The sequence below is a fragment of the Schistocerca americana genome, chromosome X (assembly GCF_021461395.2).
Source record: "Schistocerca americana isolate TAMUIC-IGC-003095 chromosome X, iqSchAmer2.1, whole genome shotgun sequence".
Taxonomy (NCBI): domain Eukaryota; kingdom Metazoa; phylum Arthropoda; class Insecta; order Orthoptera; family Acrididae; genus Schistocerca; species Schistocerca americana.
This window is the reverse complement of record NC_060130.1, coordinates 501,695,447-501,715,087: the sequence shown is the minus strand read 5'-3', so window position 1 is coordinate 501,715,087 and position 19,641 is coordinate 501,695,447. Positions and strand designations below refer to the sequence as shown.

Sequence of the window (19,641 nt, the reverse complement as noted above, 5' to 3'; positions counted from 1 at the left end):
CAGGAAGATGATTGTTCAGATCCCATCTGGTCTTCTGGATTTGGTTTTTCTGTTATTTCCTTAAATCGTTCCAGGCAAATGCAAAACATATTTCCTTTTATAATCTGAATTTGTGCTTCATCTCTAACAACCCCACTTTTGACGGGACATAAAACTGAATCTTCCTTCCTTCCTTCCTCCCTCCATCTGACACAACCCTTCACACCAGTCAGTCTGCAGCTCCAGGACAGTGGTGGTAGTAGTGAATGAGTGAGACTCTCTCTCTCTCTCTCTCTCTCTCTCTCTCTCTCTCTCTCTCTCTCTCTTTCTTGTGTGTGTGTGTGTGTGTGTGTGTGTGTGTGTGTGTGTGTGTGTGTGTGTGTGTGTGTTTATTTTTTTTTTAGTCACTCACCTGTATGAAAAAAAAAGAACATGGCTGAAAGTTTAGTAACAATTTAAATTTTGTTTATGTTCTAGTTGATCTCTTAACAACTCTTCTTCATGCTGAGTGATTTATGTTTACTTTTTCCACTATTTAAAATAGAACAATGGAATGTTATATAATTGGTATATTCTGAATATGTCTTTAAAGTCTTTCCTGTTTCTAATTGTTTCTTTTACTAAATAGGTGCTGGCTCGTGGTGTTGGTCTTTCAACACACTCGGACAGTGAACTGATCACACAAGCTCTTTGTCTGAATCCACCTGATGGTGAAACAAATGGCCCTGACTGGCCAGCAAGGATAAAACACCTAATGCAACTTGCTCCACTCTCATACTCATTGGTGATCATGCAGGATGATCATATATATGGAGTAAGAGATCCTTATGGCAACAGACCACTTTGCATTGGGAAAATAGTACCCATAAAACTTAAAGATAGTAAGTTATTGTTATACATTTACTGCATTATACTTAGCAAATTGGTTGCTCATTGAGTTTAATCCACATTACCTGTAAGAACTGATACACATTGATTCCTTGATTTACGACAGACAAATAATTTTTGAGTTGCATACAATGTGGCATAAAGTAATTTAAAACTATTTTTGCAAAGAATATATAGTTTCTAAAGAATATTATTTGTACATTTTCATGAAATTTTAATGAGTTGGTAACAAAATGAATACTGTTGTCTGTAATAAGATACAGTGCTAAGGATTATGTGTGAAACCAATTTATTGAGAGAATCATTATGGCATGGCCTTAGTAAGTGATGGAACTTAACATCAGAAAGTGAAAAACAGTGGTATTTAAGTATATCTCGCTGTTGCAGGTGAGCCATCAGAAGAGGAGGAAGAAGGTGAAGGTTGGGTTATTTCTTCAGAATCTTGTGGCTTTCTTTCAATTGGAGCTCGTTATGTACGTGAAGTGTATCCTGGTGAAATTGTGGAATTAACTAAACATGGTATCAAGACAATTAGCATTGTTTCCAGACCAAATGCAAAGCCTCAAGCTTTCTGTATCTTTGAATACGTATACTTTGCTCGCTCTGATAGTATTTTTGAAGGTACGTCAACAGAGTGGAGTCTTTGAAAGCTGGATAACTGTGTATTGAAATGAAATAATAACTCACATTTTTCCAGGCCAAATGGTGTACTCTGTTCGAATGGAGTGTGGCAGAGTTCTGGCAAGGGAAGCTTATGTTGATGCTGATATTGTGAGCTCAGTCCCTGAATCTGGGACAGCAGCAGCACATGGATATTCCCAGGAGGTACTTTTATTTTGTTTATTTATCATGAAAAAATTGTGAATTTTGCAGTTCTTAAGGAAAGGAGTAAAGTGATATATTGTCTCATAATGGTATGAAAGAGTTAAGTAGTGGTTTATTTTGAACTCAAAATAGACTCTACATGGGAACAGTCAGTATTCAAAAATGTCCAAGGGAACACAGTGTGTGTCTTCCCTTTACATTTTACAGCTTATAATAGCCACCAAAGGTAAAAACAGCTTTCAGACTATAGAAACAAGGTGTCAAAAGGCTGTAATCCACAAGTGAGCAGATGACAGCAAAGTCTATCAATAAATCAAAACAAAATAGATTCCCCAAAAATCATGTACAGGGTGAGTCAGGAGGAAAGGTACGTGTTTTGAGGAGTGATAGCATTAGTGATTCTGAACAAAAAACTTGATGTGGATTCCAAATGGTTTCTGAGATAGAACACTTTTAATGTACATTTCTATTTATTTTCTGTATTATTCATTGTCATTGTTTACAATGTACCACAGTAATATAGAGGAAGTTGAGACAAACATTTTGATACAGGGCACTTGTGGTCTATCAAGTTGGAAAACTACCTCTAACTGGCCTACAAAAAGGACCTAAACTACAGCACACGCATGTCGCACGAGGTTTGCAGTATTCTCGCGATCTTTCTGTGCAAACTCTTAGTCCTAGACAAAAAATAAATAGGGCCTTCTTTTGTAGCAAATGTAATTTAGTTTAATTGTGTACTGAGACACATTTTCGTTGGAGTGTGCGGTTTTCGAGTTATTAAAGAAAAACATACAAAAGTGATATTAAACGTGATCTATGTCAGAAACCATTCACAATAGGGCATATGTCCACATGAAGTTTTTTGTTCAGAATCACTGATACTATTGCATCTCAAAACATGTACCTTTCCTGCTGACTCACCCTGTATAAGTGGAAATGTATTGGATTTAGAGAAATGACTGTGAAGATATTTGAAAAAATTTAGAAGGCAGGGTAACCAGAAACTGAATAAATAATAGCTAGATTACTCATCCATTGCAGAAATAAGAAAGCAGGGGCATGTCATAATGCAGAAATATGCAGCGTACCCAGGTTAGCAAAAACAGGGAGACTGTCATGGGCTATGGATGTCAGAAGTTACTGAAGTTGGTATTGGTTGTAAGGTCCATAATTCGTTGAGAAAAATTATGCCATTCAATTAAGTCCCAGAATATGTGTGTTTAGGAGTGATGGTGTTATAAATGCCATGTAAGAACCTTCACTTTTAGTATGTACTTTCTCAGACAAAATTCAGTTTCAAAATGTAGGGGGTAGGTGGTGGTCTCTGCTTTAAAAAGTTCATATTTTTCTGTGTAACACAACATGAGACCACCAAAGTATCCACTCCTGTTAGGAAAACATTAAAAGTAAATATTGGGAGAAACAGTTTGCAGCAGCTTTGACTGCATCTTGCATTTAGATTTAAGATTACTTGAAGTCTCTGGATAACTCAAAAAAAGTTTGTTAGCAAAGCTACCGGAGACTTGAGACAGGAATATTTTAAAATCATAAACTTCAAAGTCACATAGATATAGGTATCACTATAAATTACAACCACTAAGTAACCAGAACAGAATGTTACACCAAAGCAATTTGCAATGCTGCTGTGAAATACTGTCTAATAATTTGCCATTTTTTATTTTGCAAATAATTAAAGATATTTGTGTGCACAAATTTGTGTGTTGTTAGAGACAGAGTTGTCATTTTTATCTGAGTATACTAGAGAGTTATTCAGTAAGTCATAATTGTTCTTTTATAGTACTGGGAGGAATCCAAATAAAGGAAGGTGTAAAGGTAACCTCTCACCATATAACAGGTGTTGACCTGTTGACAGGCACATAAACAAATTGAAAAATTTACTGATCTTCCAGACAATGTCCTTCTTCATAGATAATTAGTAATTAATTCCTTTTTCTTTGAACTTAAAAATATTTTTTGTGTTTTTTTTTTTCATATTGTTCCACATTTTGTTTTCTGTCACACTAATGTCCTTTCCCTGTCTGTGCCCATCCAGCCCTCTGATTCCTTCACTTTTCTTTGTTTTCTGTGTTGTTTGTGTACATGTTCTACTCATTCTGTATGGGCCAGTCAATGAAAACAAGACAGATGGAAAAAAGTGGGTAAATTGTTTATTATTTCAAAATCAATTGCTGTAACTGTTAATACAGTTACTCACTGAGATACAAGATGCCCAGTGCCTTCATGGAAAAATTTTTGCAGTTGCCCATGAAACCATGATTGTACACTGGTGTGCACCTCTTTGTCCGAAGCAAATCGATGGCACAAATGCCTTTCTTCAAGACTCCAAAATACGTTGTTTTGATACACTGCAGAAGTTTCACTGGAGAGCCCTTACATGTCCTTCATATGGTCCTGAACCCTCTCCATGTGATTTCCATATTTTTGGAGCCCTGAAGAAAGGCATTCGTGGCTGTCAATTTGCTTCAGACAAAGAGGTGCACACCAGGATACAATCATGGTTCCATAGACAACCACAAACATTTTTATATGAAGCCATTCACCATTTTGTGTCACAGTGGGACAAATGTATTAACAGTTATGGCAATTAATTTTGAAATAATAATCAGTTTACTTAATTTTCTTCCCACCTGTCTCATTTTCATCTGACTGTCCCTTATACTATTACTAACAGAATTTAAGGCTTTGTTCATTTTATCTATGTTGAACTATCGCACCCTTTAATTCAGTAATTATAATTTATCTGTATTTAATGCAGGGTTTCTAATAGCTTCTTTCACATGTGGCAGTATCATTATTTTCACAGAGTTCTTGAAAACTGTTCTTATGGTTTTGTGTGGCATCTGAATTTTCTTCTCCTTCCCCCCCCCCCCAACAGTTTTGGTTTCTGTATCTTTAAACTTTAAATGTGAATAATGTAAAACTGTGTTCTTGTAACTTCTTAAACTTTTAATTCATAGCTTCTATATTTGATGTAAACTATGTTTACTCAGTTGTAATCTGTCAGACTGACAGACAAATACTGCACAACCATATTTCTTGCCTGAGCTTGTTTCTTCCCATTCTTAGTAATTTTTTTGTGTTGCATATTACAAATGTTTCAGTAAATTTCCAGTATAAGGTTACATTTACCTGAAACCTTTACATTATGTTTTCATCCATTTAGCTTCCATTGTTGCATTGATTAAATTGAATCATTGATAATAACAGAAAAAAAACAGTTTATTAGGTTGTGCTTGGTTTTTTCTTTAAATCTTTATTTGTATTACAGTCTGAAATTCCTTTCGCTGAAGTTCTGTGTAAAAACCGGTATGTTGGAAGAACCTTTATCCAGCCGAGTACTCGACTTCGACAGCTTGGTGTAGCAAAGAAATTTGGAGCTTTATCTGAGAATGTGAGAGGAAAGAAAATAGTTTTGATTGATGATTCCATTGTAAGAGGGAATACTATCGGACCAATTATAAAATTACTGAGAGATGCTGGTGCCAGTGAGGTAAAGTTTATGCATTTATAATCATAGTATCTGCTCAGAAAATAGACAAGCCTATATTACAATAACTTGATTGTTCATTGGCTGACTGTTCCGTAGGTTCTTGGTAGAATATTTTATACATCATGAATGAAAAACACAAAGCTCTGGTGTGACATTCTACAATATTTTATTATTTTATAAACTGACTTTTGGCTGTTACACTGTAATCAGGAACTATGATAAATACAGAATGTGTAGCTGTGAAATTTTGTGGAATCAAAGATTTTAAACTAGTGCCTAACAGAACATCTCAGTTAGTTGCCAAATATGACATTTCTTAATATTTGGTTTCAGACTAAAAAGTAGAGGAATTATTTCAGTGAAAATGATATGTAAAATTATTGAACTTTGACAGAATATGTAACACATTAAATAATTGGGCTACGTAACAAATTACAACAACTGTTCTAAGCAGAAAATATACTGAACAGTGAACTTTGGTGAGATATTCCAAGGGAGTGGCTGAATAAAATAATCTTTTCTTTAACAGGTCCAGTATTACTAGTTATACAAATGAGATTCAGCAGGCAAGTGAAACAGCTGTGATGATACAAAGCAAAAATTTTTTACCAGGGCAAATGAAACTACAGTAAAAAGTATAAAGGGGGAAAAATGGGGCATGTGAGTAGGAGGGGTAATTTACAACATTGTCTGGATGGGCTTATGAGTAGTATCTGCAGTTAGAAGAGGCCAGTGTGGGAACCATGTTTGATCATTAAGTACGAAGCTTGGTGAAATTGACATATGATTATTAATTTCCATTATTTCAAAGTAGTTTGTTTTCTTCCCTTTATGGATGTAATGAAATACTTCATGTTGCACCTAGTAACTATGGCCTTCTTTAAGCAGGTGGTAGGGTCTCCTTTTCTGAGTTTCCAACTTTTTTGGTGTCCTTTCAAGAGGGTGCATATTGCCCTGCCAGACTGACCTATATAGAATTTGATCATCCTACTGTCGTATATCTTGCCATTGAAACTAAAGTAATTTTGTGTTAGGCAAGTGTGTCTACCTAATTTTATGTCATCTGTGACAGCTGGGTTAACTCCTGACTTACCTGGTAAGTCTGTGAGAATGTTTAGGCACTCATGTACTGGTATATTAGTGAATAAATTACTGCCATCAAAAGAAACTAGGTTGACTCTTTAGTGGGAATTTGGATATCTTTTAACTTGTTCACCAAGTCAACTGAACTGTACCATAATAGGTTTAAACTTGATTTTGATTTTGGTCAGGACATGAAAACACTGGCTGATTTTGATCAGGACATGAAAACACTGGCTAATTTCCAACATGGAACTGAGAATGAAGACCCTGAAAGATGGAACCTTAAATCTAGAAACTTCGAAGCATCATTTTATGTACACTGCTCAACTGGTCACTTTTTGCCCAGTGGTAAAAACAGCACTTCAGCTTTGTAAAAGATTGTAATTGTGGCAAATTCTGTATTGGTTAGTCTGATAGGGGAATATGAACTTGTTTGAAGGAACACTATAGAACTTGGGAACTCAGGAAAGCTACATTTGCAGAACATCTGCTTAAGGAAAGCCATAAGGTGCAACATGAAGTAATATGTCATACATAAAGGGAGGAAGATTAACTCCCTTTGAAATAATGGAAATTAACAAACATGCCAGTTTCCTTAAGCTTAATACTTAATGATCAAACACAGTTCCCTCAGTTGCTTCCTCTAAATGCAGGTACTACTCATAATCCCATCCAGACAATGTTGTAAATTACCTCTCCTACTCACGTACCCCATTTTCTTCTTTTATACCATTTACTATAGTTTATTTGCCCTGTTCAAAATTTTTACTTTGTATGATCACTGCTGTTTCACTTACCTACTTAATCTCATTTTCATATCTTACCTACTAGTAATACTGGATCTGTTAAGGACAAGATTATTTTGTTCAGCCACTCCCAAAGTTCATTGTTCAGTTTATATTCCGCTCAGAAAAACTGTTTTAATTTGTGATATAGCACATTGTTTAATGTGTCACATATTTTGTGTAAGTTCAATAATTTTACATAACATTTTCACTGAAGTCCCCTCCTTTGTAGCCTGAAACCAAATGGTGTAAAATAATAAATATTGTTGACTATTACACAAGTGTCACATATGTTTCATTCATAACTTGATTTTATTTTAATGGGCTCTAGTAATAAAATGCCATATATTAATACATTACAAGTAATATCTTCGTTTGTAATATAATAAATTATTATGTTTGTAATATTTTGTGTGGGGAACCTACAATATTTTTCAACTCAATGCAAAATGAACAAAACTGCTTTCAGTACTAAGGAACTATTGGTCACAGCATGTGTTGGTGTGTGACTCATTTTTGACCTAGAACTCTTTGAATGTTGTGAAATGTTTTACCCAAGAAAATTAGTACAGGTCTTAATTTGTTTTTAGTGGCTGACAGAAATCTGTTCTGGAGCAATTAAACTTCTATGCTCTCTTTTATGTATGAAAACATAAGCTTAGAGTTTCAGATCCAGTTTGAATATATTCATGTAAGTGTTTGAACAAAATAAGTCTCAAAGCTGTTGTCAGTATGCATAATTGGCTCTTAGACTGCCTTGCTGAATGTGCTTTGTAGTTGTTACATAATAGCTAGTAACATCTGTCCTTAATTTCACAGGATGGTGGCAATAAAATTCAAGTTTGCCAAATGTAGTTTGTGTATTAGCTTATAGATACTTGTAAAACATTTAGTTTCAGGAAGGAGAGTAAAATTTAGTTTGTCATTAATTTTTAATTGCTCATTCAAATGACTTAATCTGCATTTTATAGATATAGGTGCATATAATGACTTTGAAGAAACTGTATCTTATTACCCTGCTGTTCATCATGTAATTCAATTAAAATCTGTGCATTTCTAGGTCCATATAAGAGTGGCTTCACCTCCTGTGAAATATCCTTGTTACATGGGCATCAATATACCAACAAGTGAGGAGTTAATTGCAAACAAATTAGACTCCTTGAAGCTTGCAAAACATGTTGGTAAGTGAATTTCATGGAAGCAACTGTGATAAATTTTTTATATGTTTTTAGACCATTGTTCTTGACAATGAATGATGGTAATTCAGAATAACTGCATCTGGCTGCTTATATTTGATGATTTTTAAATATAATCCTTTACAGTTAAGTATGTACACACTGGTTTAGGGAGTTAGTTGTTAAAGTTTGACTATAAGTACAAATATAGGTCAGTGATTGGTCCTTTGATGTCATTTTTATTTATTTATTTTCCATTGAATGTGATTTTCACAACTCAGAATGGTGAAAATGCTGAGTTTCACAACGATAAACTTTCCATATAAACCTATAGGTCTGTTTATACCTATCTAGATAAATGTAATGAAATATTACCTACAATAAGACCATGCATTCTGCTGTTAAAGCCAGCCTTTGGGATGGTGATTGCTTTGTGTCTACACACTGAGTATTTAACTTTATCATCATCCTCCAGTTTCCCCCTCTTGCTCTACATTCGTTCACCTACACCGATGATATGAGTAGTAGTTTACATATTGTTGGACTTGTTTCATGATGTTTTTTAAGATGAACATAGTGGGGAACTAAGCAGCTCTCAGTCCAAAACTAAAGGAGTCTTAACATGTCAAGGACCAAGCCAAAGGGCATGGAATCATCATATAAGGTGTTCTGCCTATTGGCAGGTTCCCAACTCCGTTGCTGTCTCTTTTTGACCCTGTTTGAGACCAGCTGCTTCATAATCTGGTATCTTCCTCATTGCACTTCATCCCTCATTTTTATTCTTCTCTTCCCTATTTGACTCTGTACCCTCAATAGTTGCTGTCAGAATTTCTTTTCCTTTCAATATATGTCCCAGTCACACTATCATTTTCTTAACCAGGTTTAGGAGAGTTATTAGTTTCTTTACCCTTTTTGGTTCTTCATTGTTCTTATCCACAAATTTTATTTTCTCCATTCTCTTCCAAACGCATGTCTGAAATGCTTCAGTTTCATCTCTTTTCCTCTCCTCCAATGTACTGCTTTCATAGCCATACACAAAAACTCCGCATGAAGAATCTAATCACCATTTTTCTTAATTCCAACACCAATTTGCTACATAACAAGTGTTTCTTTTTCTGGAAAGCTTGCTTTGCTGTAGCAGTTCTTGATCTTAATCATTTTCCGTTCATCTCAGTATCAGTTAGCTTGCTCTGTAAATATCTGAACTGTGCAACATGTTCTTTTTGACCTTTCATTGTTTTCGCTTCCATATCTTCTTTGTCATGTACTCTCATTATCTTAGTCAATTTTCATGCATACACTTGCATTTCTCCAAGTCTGTATAATGTTCTTTGAAAAGAGATTACTTCCTATGTACTACCATGTTTCAGCAGATGTGATGCAGTATATCTTCTGGCCTCTTTAGCTTACTCCTTCCTTCTCTACTTCTAGCATCTTCATCATCAAGTCTTTGATATATATGGTAAATAGAGTTTGGTGAGAGACAAACCTATATTTGATAAACCTCTCTTCAGATATTTGATAAATCTCTCTTCAGATTTCAAGCCAGTAACATGCTTTCTGCCTTGGTTTTCACTCCTTCATTAGACCTTTCAGTTCACGTTCCTTCAATTTTAGAATTTCCTTCATCTTGTCCCATTTCACTCTGTCAAGGGCCTTTTCTATGTCTGTGATGCACAAACTCATTCCTTTTCTTCTTTCTGTATGTATTTCACCAGTCATTGTATTTAGTCCAGTAGTGTCTCTAGTACCTCTCCCTTTTCTGAAACCAAATTTCTTTTCTTCTACTTTCTCTTCCATTACACGTATCTATCTTTGATTCAGTACCTTCAATACAATTTTGGCAGCATGAAACATTATACTTACTGTGCTATATCCTGTGCATTTCTTGGTGCTTGATTATTTTGGGGATTGAAACAATCAGTCTTGACAAAGTATTCTGGCCATGTGCCACTTTCTTATACAACATTACACAAAGCTGTCATTTCAGCTCTGCCCTTTTTGTCCAAACACTGAAATAATTCTATAGGAAGACCATCCAATCCAACAGTGGTACCACTCTTTCATTTCCTTTATCACCTTTTCTACTTCAGAAAGCTGTAAGGCATGTAAATCTGGGAAGCTGCTCATGATTTAAAAGGCATCGTTTTCCACTTCCCAGATGTAAGATGAAAATGGCAATGTTAATTTTTTTGGGAGGTGGTCAAATCCATTATGTAAGGAAAAAATATCGTTTGTATGTTGTGTCATAACTCCAGCAGTCTAAGATATAGTTAAACTAGCTTGGAAAACTGAAACTTCGTACTGATGCAGGCCTATATAACTTTCCCAGGCAGCTTGTTATACTTTTCTTTTTTGCGAAAAAGGTGTACGTAAAGAGCTCCCAAATTAATTCATTCTATTGTTGTAGAGTAACACAACTTGGACAGAAATGTTGCATTTCTAACACACACTCTTATTTGCAGTTCTGTGATCGTGGAACACACCCTCTACTTGGCTAATCCTCTTCTTACCTTTGCATATATTTCTTGCTGTAATTACCTTCTGCTGAGAACCTCTTGTCATGCAAGCAGCTAGTTATATTTTTATTCCTCTATTGGCGACATACTTTCTTATTGCTGTGTTGACAGGATTCCTCTTAGTTTCCTTAGTTTTAGACTTCCTAATGATGCCCCAGGGATGGGAACTTCCTCACCAACTGTTGCCTCCTAGGCAAGCAGTATGACGACTAACTTTTAATAGTTTACTCACTGGGCATTGACACTGTTGCATCATTGAAAGAAATGTTTAATTCCTGTTTTTCACTGTACTGAATTACAAAAATGTTACTTAACTTCAGTTAAAAAGGAACATATGGAGGCTGTGCTTTGCTGAGGTGCCCAGATATATTAGTGGGCCGGGTGCTGTCAGCCAAAGCCAGAAATTTATATTTAGTTCCTAAGAAATGACATATTTGGACATTTACCCTGTAGTCTACATAATTTACAAATATCAAAATAATAAAAACATAATATAATAATATAAATTTGATTTCAATTAATGATAGCAGAAAAATGCTGGTAATGATACACACAATTGTAGAACTAAAATTGATGAAAACCTATACATATAGTTGTCAAATTGAAGGTAGAGAGAGGAGTGATATAAGGAATGAAGAAAGGAATGAAGAAAAGATGATGTAGCTGTATGGAGTTCTATGTTTCACTCTTATACACAGGAAAAATGGTGTGTTGTATAAAGGGAAGAACATTAGACTACAGTAATTCAGGAAGTGAGTAGAAAGAGGAACGAAGTGAGAGATGATGCCCTAAAATTTGCATTTAAAACTGTACAAGTTGCATGACCTGTAGTGTGAATGGATCCATATTTAACATAAAGCATTCCTGTCCTCTAAGATTCCTGTACAGTACTAGATTCAAATGAAAATAGTGCATTCTTGTCCTCCTAAGGTGTCTTAGCCAGCTTCATCCAGCAGAAGGTGTTTATATTTACATTTTTATGAGGCATCTAAATAACAATGTCTCATCATTCTTGACATAGGCTGATGTGAGATCTACTAAATGTGACACCCCTGTAAATATTACATAAAGCTTGCAGAACTTTGAATATTTTATTGGATTCCCTGCTCTTGATCCAGCTCAGGCAGTTCAGAGTTTGAACTCCATTATGGCCAACATTTAAAATAACAAGTGGCATGTTAGGTATGATTGTATTTTGAGATTGACTGTCTTATTTAGATTAGATCAAAAGCAGTAGGCAGTTTATGTAGGTATAATATGCAACCAGTCCCTTCGTCAGTTTCATAAGATCTATTGCACTATTAACTATGTTTTGAGCTGCTGCAGCCTTATGAGATGGATGTGTTATGTTCTTGTTTCTTGGACCAAGTGCAGCTAAGCACTAAGGTCATACTAATTGTGCATTTTGCCACCTTACACATGCACGCGCATATGCAGAGTGATAGGTACCGGACAAGACAGTGCAATCACCATGTCCCTTGTGTAGAGCTGCATTTCATCCAAGATATAATGGTGTTGTAACTCCAACTACCAACAAGCCTACAGTGGCTTGAAAACTAGTTAATGTTACAGTAAATCACATCAATTTCAAAAAGCAGCTGGTTGCACATCATACCTACGTAAATTGCTACTTCCTATTATTTTGAGATTTGTTCACTGATTGTGAATTCTTTTGTCATTAGCTGCATTGGGTATAGATATACTACCTATTTGTGATGCATCAAAATTTGTGCCAGACTGGGACTCAAACTTGAATTTCCTGCTTATCATGAGTGGTCACCTTAACCATTTCAGCTATCTGTGCATGCAGCCTGGACTGATCCAAGCCTCCAAATGCCACACCACCTACATCACCTAATGCTCACAACATTACTTGGATTCCCACAACAGGAAGAATGAGACAACATGTTCATCATTATTACTATCATTGTTTTGCCCATCTGGGCATGTAGTACATAGTTTATTTTTACAATATCTGCTCCTTCAGACAGTAACAAATATTTGTAAAAGTAAACAATGTGCCACTTTTTAATTGCAGTTTCAGTTCGTCATCCACAATGGATATAATGAAAAAGCAGAAGGGTTTCATTTATAATATCTAAAGAATAAATTAAAAAGCTTAGAATTATTTAAGTAACACTCCATATAACAAAATTTTTGAGGCCTGCATCGTCACTCGTTAACATATTGCCTGTTGACTTCTGACTCGGGTTCTTTGGCTGATGCTAGTTTGACAATTTTTAGGTGTTTCGCTGGTACAAGTGGCTGCCATTGTCAAAGCTTCACTGTCCATAGTTGGTGGTGAAATGGAAGGGAGCTCGTGCCTGGAGATAATATGTAGCTGCCATAGCAAAGGACAGAAGGTGGTCTCTTTGCAATGTAGGGGAATATAAGACACACTCTGTACATGTGGAAAAGTCTGTGTGGGAATGATTGGATGATCCATCAACACCTGGGTCACTGAAAGGAAATGATATTGGAGGTTGGTATAGGTGGAGAAATTAGTCGTGGCAGAGCACAAGACTGATCACATGATAAATTTGCTGACATGAAAGTTCTTGCTGGGGAGAAGAGCTATCATACCCACTTACCCAGGGAAGCTATAGAAATCCACAAATATGACAACTGGTGCATGGATCCTGGATTACCGTGCTGCAATAAACAACTGTTGTAGGTATCAGGGGGAGAACCACAGCAGTAATGACCAGGGAAAGTCCTCAGATGGTGGTGTGACAGGTACATGTAATCCCTAGCTACGAGCTTGACTCCAGTACACGACCAGCAATGGAGGATGGAGCATTGATAATGCCAACTACTTGTGCTGGTGAAACACAAAAAATTGTCAGACGATTGTCAATTGAAGAATCTGAGACAGAAGCCAACAGGAAATATGGCAATTTGTATAACACTTGACAAAACTAACATCCAAGCTCAGTTTGCTGGGATTTGATGAGAAGAGTAGCCAAGACAGGTCAGCAATGTAAAAAATTAGACAAAAAATACATGAAGCAATCTAAATAGCGTTGTTTACAAAATTTCACTTGGATGCTGATACTCGCATTTAGTGAATTAGAATTGGCACAGCTTAACATCACACCTCATGTAGAATATAGACAGCTGTCTTCTGTTACAAATATTGTTCAGTCTAAATAAGAAATATGGACACCAAGCAGAAATTATCAGTTTTCTGTAGAACTGAAATGCAGAGAAAATGAGGAGTTGTGAATAGGGTAACACAGACACTCAGCAATTATAGTGTAAACTTCTGATCATATCTGACAACAGTCCCTGAACATTTGTTGCTATAAGAGGTTGCCTCCATCTTTGTCTTGTGCCTCCTTCTCACAATGTATAGACACACATTAGATACAGTAGGGAGTTTTCCAGTTGATCCCAGTAAGGCCATATTTATCTGTCAGTGGGTCACATTTTTTATTGTTTACCTTCACAAGAGTGGAAAGTTGCCATTTTCAGATATTTGTGCTGTATGGCCAGACACCTTGATCCATTTTCTTCTCACAATATTGTAAATTGCAAATAAATTCATGTAGATCCAAAGAGTGTCGTAAAATACATGACAAATACAAAGAAAACAGAAACTGCAGGGCTAACTTGTTTTTTTATTGTTAGGGCAATAGACTCATTATACAGATACCTGGAGAACATATCAAATGGCAGCCAAAACACTGTTGCATTAAGTGCAAGATGGCAATATTATGTTCTGCAGTTAACACACTGATGTGCAAAACTTAAGAGCAAAAGTAACTTTTGCATCATGTGTCACTACAAAGTAACATAGCTCAGTAATACACCAGAAATGTCACATTTATTCAAAGACAATAATTACACTGAAGTTACCACAATGTATGATAGTCCTCTGGACATTACAAAAGGCAGAACATGGTTCTTAATAGGGTATGTGACAACCACATACCAGCAACGCATGCTCTGCGCCGTGCTCCCATGCTGGCCACAAGGTTGGTAAGGAGTTTCGCTGGTAGAGTTGCTGTTTGCTCTATGGTTGGTTATGCGTATTGACATGCTGAAAAACTTCTACTGATCACATGAGGGGATTTAAGTCTTGAACATTTGCTGAGTATCATCTCATTCCAAATGCTGCTCCACCTGCACAGTTCAATAGAGTTGCACATTGTCATCCATAAAAAATGAAGTCAGGACTGAATGCACATGGGGAAGGAGTACAGTGTCACAGCAATGCCGCTCGGTGAATGTACCACATTCAAAGATTTGAAGGTCAGTATGTCCAGGCAAAATTATGCCTGCCCACACCATAACACGTAGAACACCAGAACGATGATGTTTGACAACATTCCTAGGTGCATTATGTACCCTTATAGGATGAGAGAGGGAACACATAAGGCACCCAGGAACATTGTCAAACGTGATTGTTTGGTGGTCCAGATGTTAGGGTGGGCAGAAGCATAATGTTGCACGGGCGTAGTGACCTCCAAATTTTTGAACATGGTACACTCACTGGTCAGCATTATTGTGACACTGTACTCCTTCCCCATGTGCATCTTCTCAAGGGTACATTTGATCCTGATTTCATTTTTATTGATGACAATGCACAACCACATCAAACAGTGCAGATGAAGCAGCTCATGGAACTGGACAATATTCAGCTAATGGACTGGCCTGCCCATTCCCCTGACTTCAGTCCCATTGAGCACATGTGGGGTGCATTGGAGAGACATACAGCAGCACATCAACATCCACATGCACCATTGCCCATCCAGTAGTTGTCAGTCACACTGGTGGAGGAATGGAATGCCCTACTACGAGAACTCCTTACAAAACTCATGACCAGCTTGGGAGCACATTGGAGGGCAGGTATTGCTGCTGTGGTGATAGTACACACTATAAAGAACCACATCCCACCTTTTGTAATGTCCAAGGACTATTATGATTTGTGGTGCCTTCACATAATTATTATCTTTGAATAAAAGTGTCATTTCTGTTCATCTCACTGTGTATTTCTTTCAGTTACCTTCTGCATGACACTGTAGCAGCTCTTTATGTGTGTGGTCCAAGTTTTATTGAGCTATGTTACTTATCATTGACACTTAATGTGAAAGTTACTTTTGTCTTTGTTTCGCACACCAGCATACATTTCTGCCTGTTACACTGTATAATTGTCTTTCAGAGAATAAGTTAAAACTTCCTATGTTTTTTGTAAATCTCAACTTGATTGAGTAGTGTGTAATTTTGCTTCAGCCTGTCATAAATAGTAAATATTTGTATTAAAATGTAGGTTCTGCAAGCAAAATGTAACATTGCACTTAGTTTGTTCACAATCCTAGCAGGTATATTGAGAGAAGTACATTAGAATTCATAGGAAGTTAGCCAGATGATATGGTGTCAAACATTCTATGGGTAACAATGAAGAAACCAGTATTTTACTATTTTCTTGACAAGCAGCTGTGTTTGTTTGGTTAGTATGTATATATGTGTAGTACCACCAAAAACATGTTTCATCTCTCTCTCTCTCTCTCTCTCTCTCTCTCTCTCTCTGTGTGTGTGTGTGTGTGTGTGTGTGTGTGTGTGTGTGTGTGTGTGCGCGTGTGTGTGTGTTTCCGGATGACGTGGAAGCAGCCATTGAAGTCAAGCATTTGTGCTCGTAGCATGTTCTACTTCTGGTGGTCAACTCTGCTCTTTCACACAGTGTGACAGTGGCCATTCATTCATGTGTATAGTTGGTTGGTGGTCATGGCTTCGTGTTTTACAGTTTTGTAGCTGCTGTCTGAGATAAAAATGGAGTCAGTTATTGTTATGACTGAATGCAGATGTTGCAAACTGCATGAGAAGCACCTCCTGGCCAGCTAGACTGAATTCTGTTATGAAACTTATGAAACTGAACACCTCTCAGAATCCAAGAATTCCTGTTTGCATAAGTTATTTCAGTCCTCTCTACAATTTTCAGTTTGTGATTTACTCCAGATATTTAGAAAAACATGTTGGAAGATTTTTCCTCACTGGGTACCCTTGTTCAGCCAAATGACATAGCACTGGATCATTAATTAATTTACTGGCTTAACTTTACTCCATTCAACTCTATATTTAATGTAATGAACTGTAGTAATCCAGGGAGACTGGCAAGAGAAATTTACTGTTTCAAGTGATACTGAGATAAGCACAGTCATATGTTAAACACCCACATACATAAATCTACAACTCTGATCTCAAGATTGATATTAGTATGACCAGTTTCAGCAATGAAGTCCTTCTAGCATCATGGACTCATGAGAAAGAAAGTTCAGCTTTCAGTTGACTGATTTGAAAAATAAATTTGAGTACTTCAAATAGTTTGGATGTAAGACAACATTACACTTACTATCCCTGCAGCTATCATAACATATGTCATCTTCCATGACCACTAACTATTAGAAACCTGCTATATCTAAACATCATTTTACTCAGGTGCGGACAGTTTGGCGTACTTATCTGTGGAAGGCTTAGTGCAAGCAGTTCGGCACAGAATGAAGAACAAAAGCTCCACAAGCATTGGACACTGCACAGCGTGCCTCACTGGAGTGTATCCAGAAAAACTGGAATGGTGATGTGCTTTACTACCAGCTGTTAGACATGCAGTTGTCAACAGTAGCTGTTGAATTTTACCACAAAATGAAACTATGATGTAACACAGCTGAGGTCACTTACTGACACAACTAAGTATATTTAATTCAAAATTTAATAAACATGTTATCACTTCAGAATTATACCTCAGATAAGTGTTATATTGCAATCTATCTCAACTTGTTACACATTTTTGTGGTCAGTATATAATGTCTATGTATTTTTGATAATTTAATTTTTTACCTCTGGCAATTATCTTAAATGGTTAAATTCTTAATTTATTAAAGAGTACTTCTGAAGTACAATTACATTCGAGTTGTGCTCTTACAAAGTAAAGAGCTATGAGATCCCTTTTTTCTTTCTTTCTGAAAACTTGATAAAACAGGAATCACATAATAAATGTTCTTGTTTTATTATTCAGTTTTTGTGTTCATGCCATTACATTCTGATGTAGTGAGCGAATTCTTTTCAGAAAGTAAGGGGTCCTGTGATTTTTTTTTAAAAATCCTATTATTCTTTGTAATATATATTGTGATGCTATGTTTTTTAAAAATTAAGAACTACTTTTTGTTCCTTTACCAAGTTCACTGTTATAGTGTCACATTTTTTGTGTCTGTACATGAAGTGTACTTCTTCCATGATGTATCCATATCACTAAGCTTTTAATCTGAATTTCACAATGAGCAGGATAAAGGAGATGGTTTGTCTCCTCTTATTTGTGAAAAGTTATTTTTATATTAGAAAAGAACCATTCCATTGTAATATTTCTGTACATATGAAGTTGGAATGTAGATTTGATGCTGCGTATTAATTTTATGTTTTATAATGAAATGTAATGTGCCAATTAACTCTAAAAGAAACCAAGCTCAGTGGTTTTGTAGAGTTTTTGTGCTTGAATCAACATCAAAATGTTGGTTCAATCTTAGATTACTCTCAACAGAAACACCAAGTCTTATGTGTTATAATTTATCATTTTAGCAGACTAAGAGTTAGGTGTAAACACACCTTGCCAGAGCAAAAGCTACATATGGGCTCAGATTTGTCATCATTTTAATGTGGAATATATTACTTCCACAATTTATTTCTAACAGTTCCTAGTTCAATTACACATCCATGGAGGCTGTATTACTCTTGCTCATTATGGCAATTTCAGATCTGCAACTTAATTTTACTTAATATTTTTAATTTTTGTCAAGCGTTTTATGTGAATAAATTTTTTAAATAGTTAAAATTGTAGTATTTCATTTTGTGTGGAGTAGGCTTATATTTATCTTTGTCTCCTCTCGTATTCACAACAGATGGTTACTTCACATTCTCAGATCTGTGTGACCTGCCTTTCCTTTTTAAATCCCCCAACTTCTCCCAGTTTCCTTCCTCAGGAATGTTGTCCTGAAGCCGATCACTGGTCAGAAATTCTGTAATGATACCCAAAATGTAACTGAACTGTGTGCAAAAAAGCTGAATTGGATTCACTGTTACTGTAAGGCTTTATAAAGGTGCACTGTATCAGAAAATGCAGTCCAATAAATTAGGGAAATGGCAAAAGGTCATTACAGATTACTGTAGTAAATGATATGCTGAGTCACCAAGGTTAGATTACCCCCACAGTATTTTAGTATTGAAAAGTCACAAAGAACAATTATTTATACACCCACAGGATACATGATGTACTCATGTAAGAATAAATAAGGGAAACAATAAAACATGTGGATGAAAGGATAATAATTAATTACACTTCATGTCATAACTAAAACATGTATGGTAGCTACCTGTCCGTGTGCTTATGTATGGCCAGGCATTAACAGACAGAGCTACTGCTATCTGTAGAAGAGAGAAAGTAATGAAACTAGCAAATCAGTTTTTCTCACATATGCACAGCCTTGGAATATAACAGACATTGCAGATGCTGTGCTGCTTGTGGGCCACCGTGCCCATTGGTGCATGCTGAGCATCACATTTGTGGCTGTTTCAGACACAAATGCAGATGACCAACTGATTTATTGCACTAAGGACCCAAAGATGAACGAGCATGTGGTCTGCTATACAATATGTTATGGCTCACTGCACACTGCATGCAGCAGAAGCAGAGCAGAGGCCTGGCAGAGCAACAGTTTCTGTAGGTCAACACATACTGCCCATAGCAGAGGCATGACAGAATCTCAGTAGTGGTCCAGTGCTCATGAAGCACAGAGCACCCTGCAATGTCCACCCTGAGTCTGTCTATGCAGTTAGATTTAGATTCTGACTTTGATTTGGAACTCAGGAGCCCTTTATGTTCT

At 36.3% G+C, this 19,641-nt stretch overlaps 1 protein-coding gene across 4 annotated transcripts in view; it reads left to right on the top strand.

Annotated features, from left to right (window-relative positions):
• Positions 1-18,593, top strand: part of LOC124554707 (amidophosphoribosyltransferase-like) — a 254,787-nt gene extending 236,194 nt beyond the window's left edge. For all 4 annotated transcript variants that reach the window (XM_047128345.1, XM_047128344.1, XM_047128346.1 and 1 more), the window contains exons 5-10: positions 608-860; positions 1,255-1,488; positions 1,565-1,692; positions 4,985-5,206; positions 8,135-8,255; positions 17,207-18,593. In XM_047128345.1, coding sequence (XP_046984301.1) covers positions 608-860; positions 1,255-1,488; positions 1,565-1,692; positions 4,985-5,206; positions 8,135-8,255; positions 17,207-17,346 — 1,098 coding nt within the window. In that variant the 3' untranslated portion in view covers positions 17,347-18,593. The remainder of the gene's footprint in view (positions 1-607; positions 861-1,254; positions 1,489-1,564; positions 1,693-4,984; positions 5,207-8,134; positions 8,256-17,206) is intronic.
• The last annotated feature ends 1,048 nt before the right edge of the window (positions 18,594-19,641 follow it).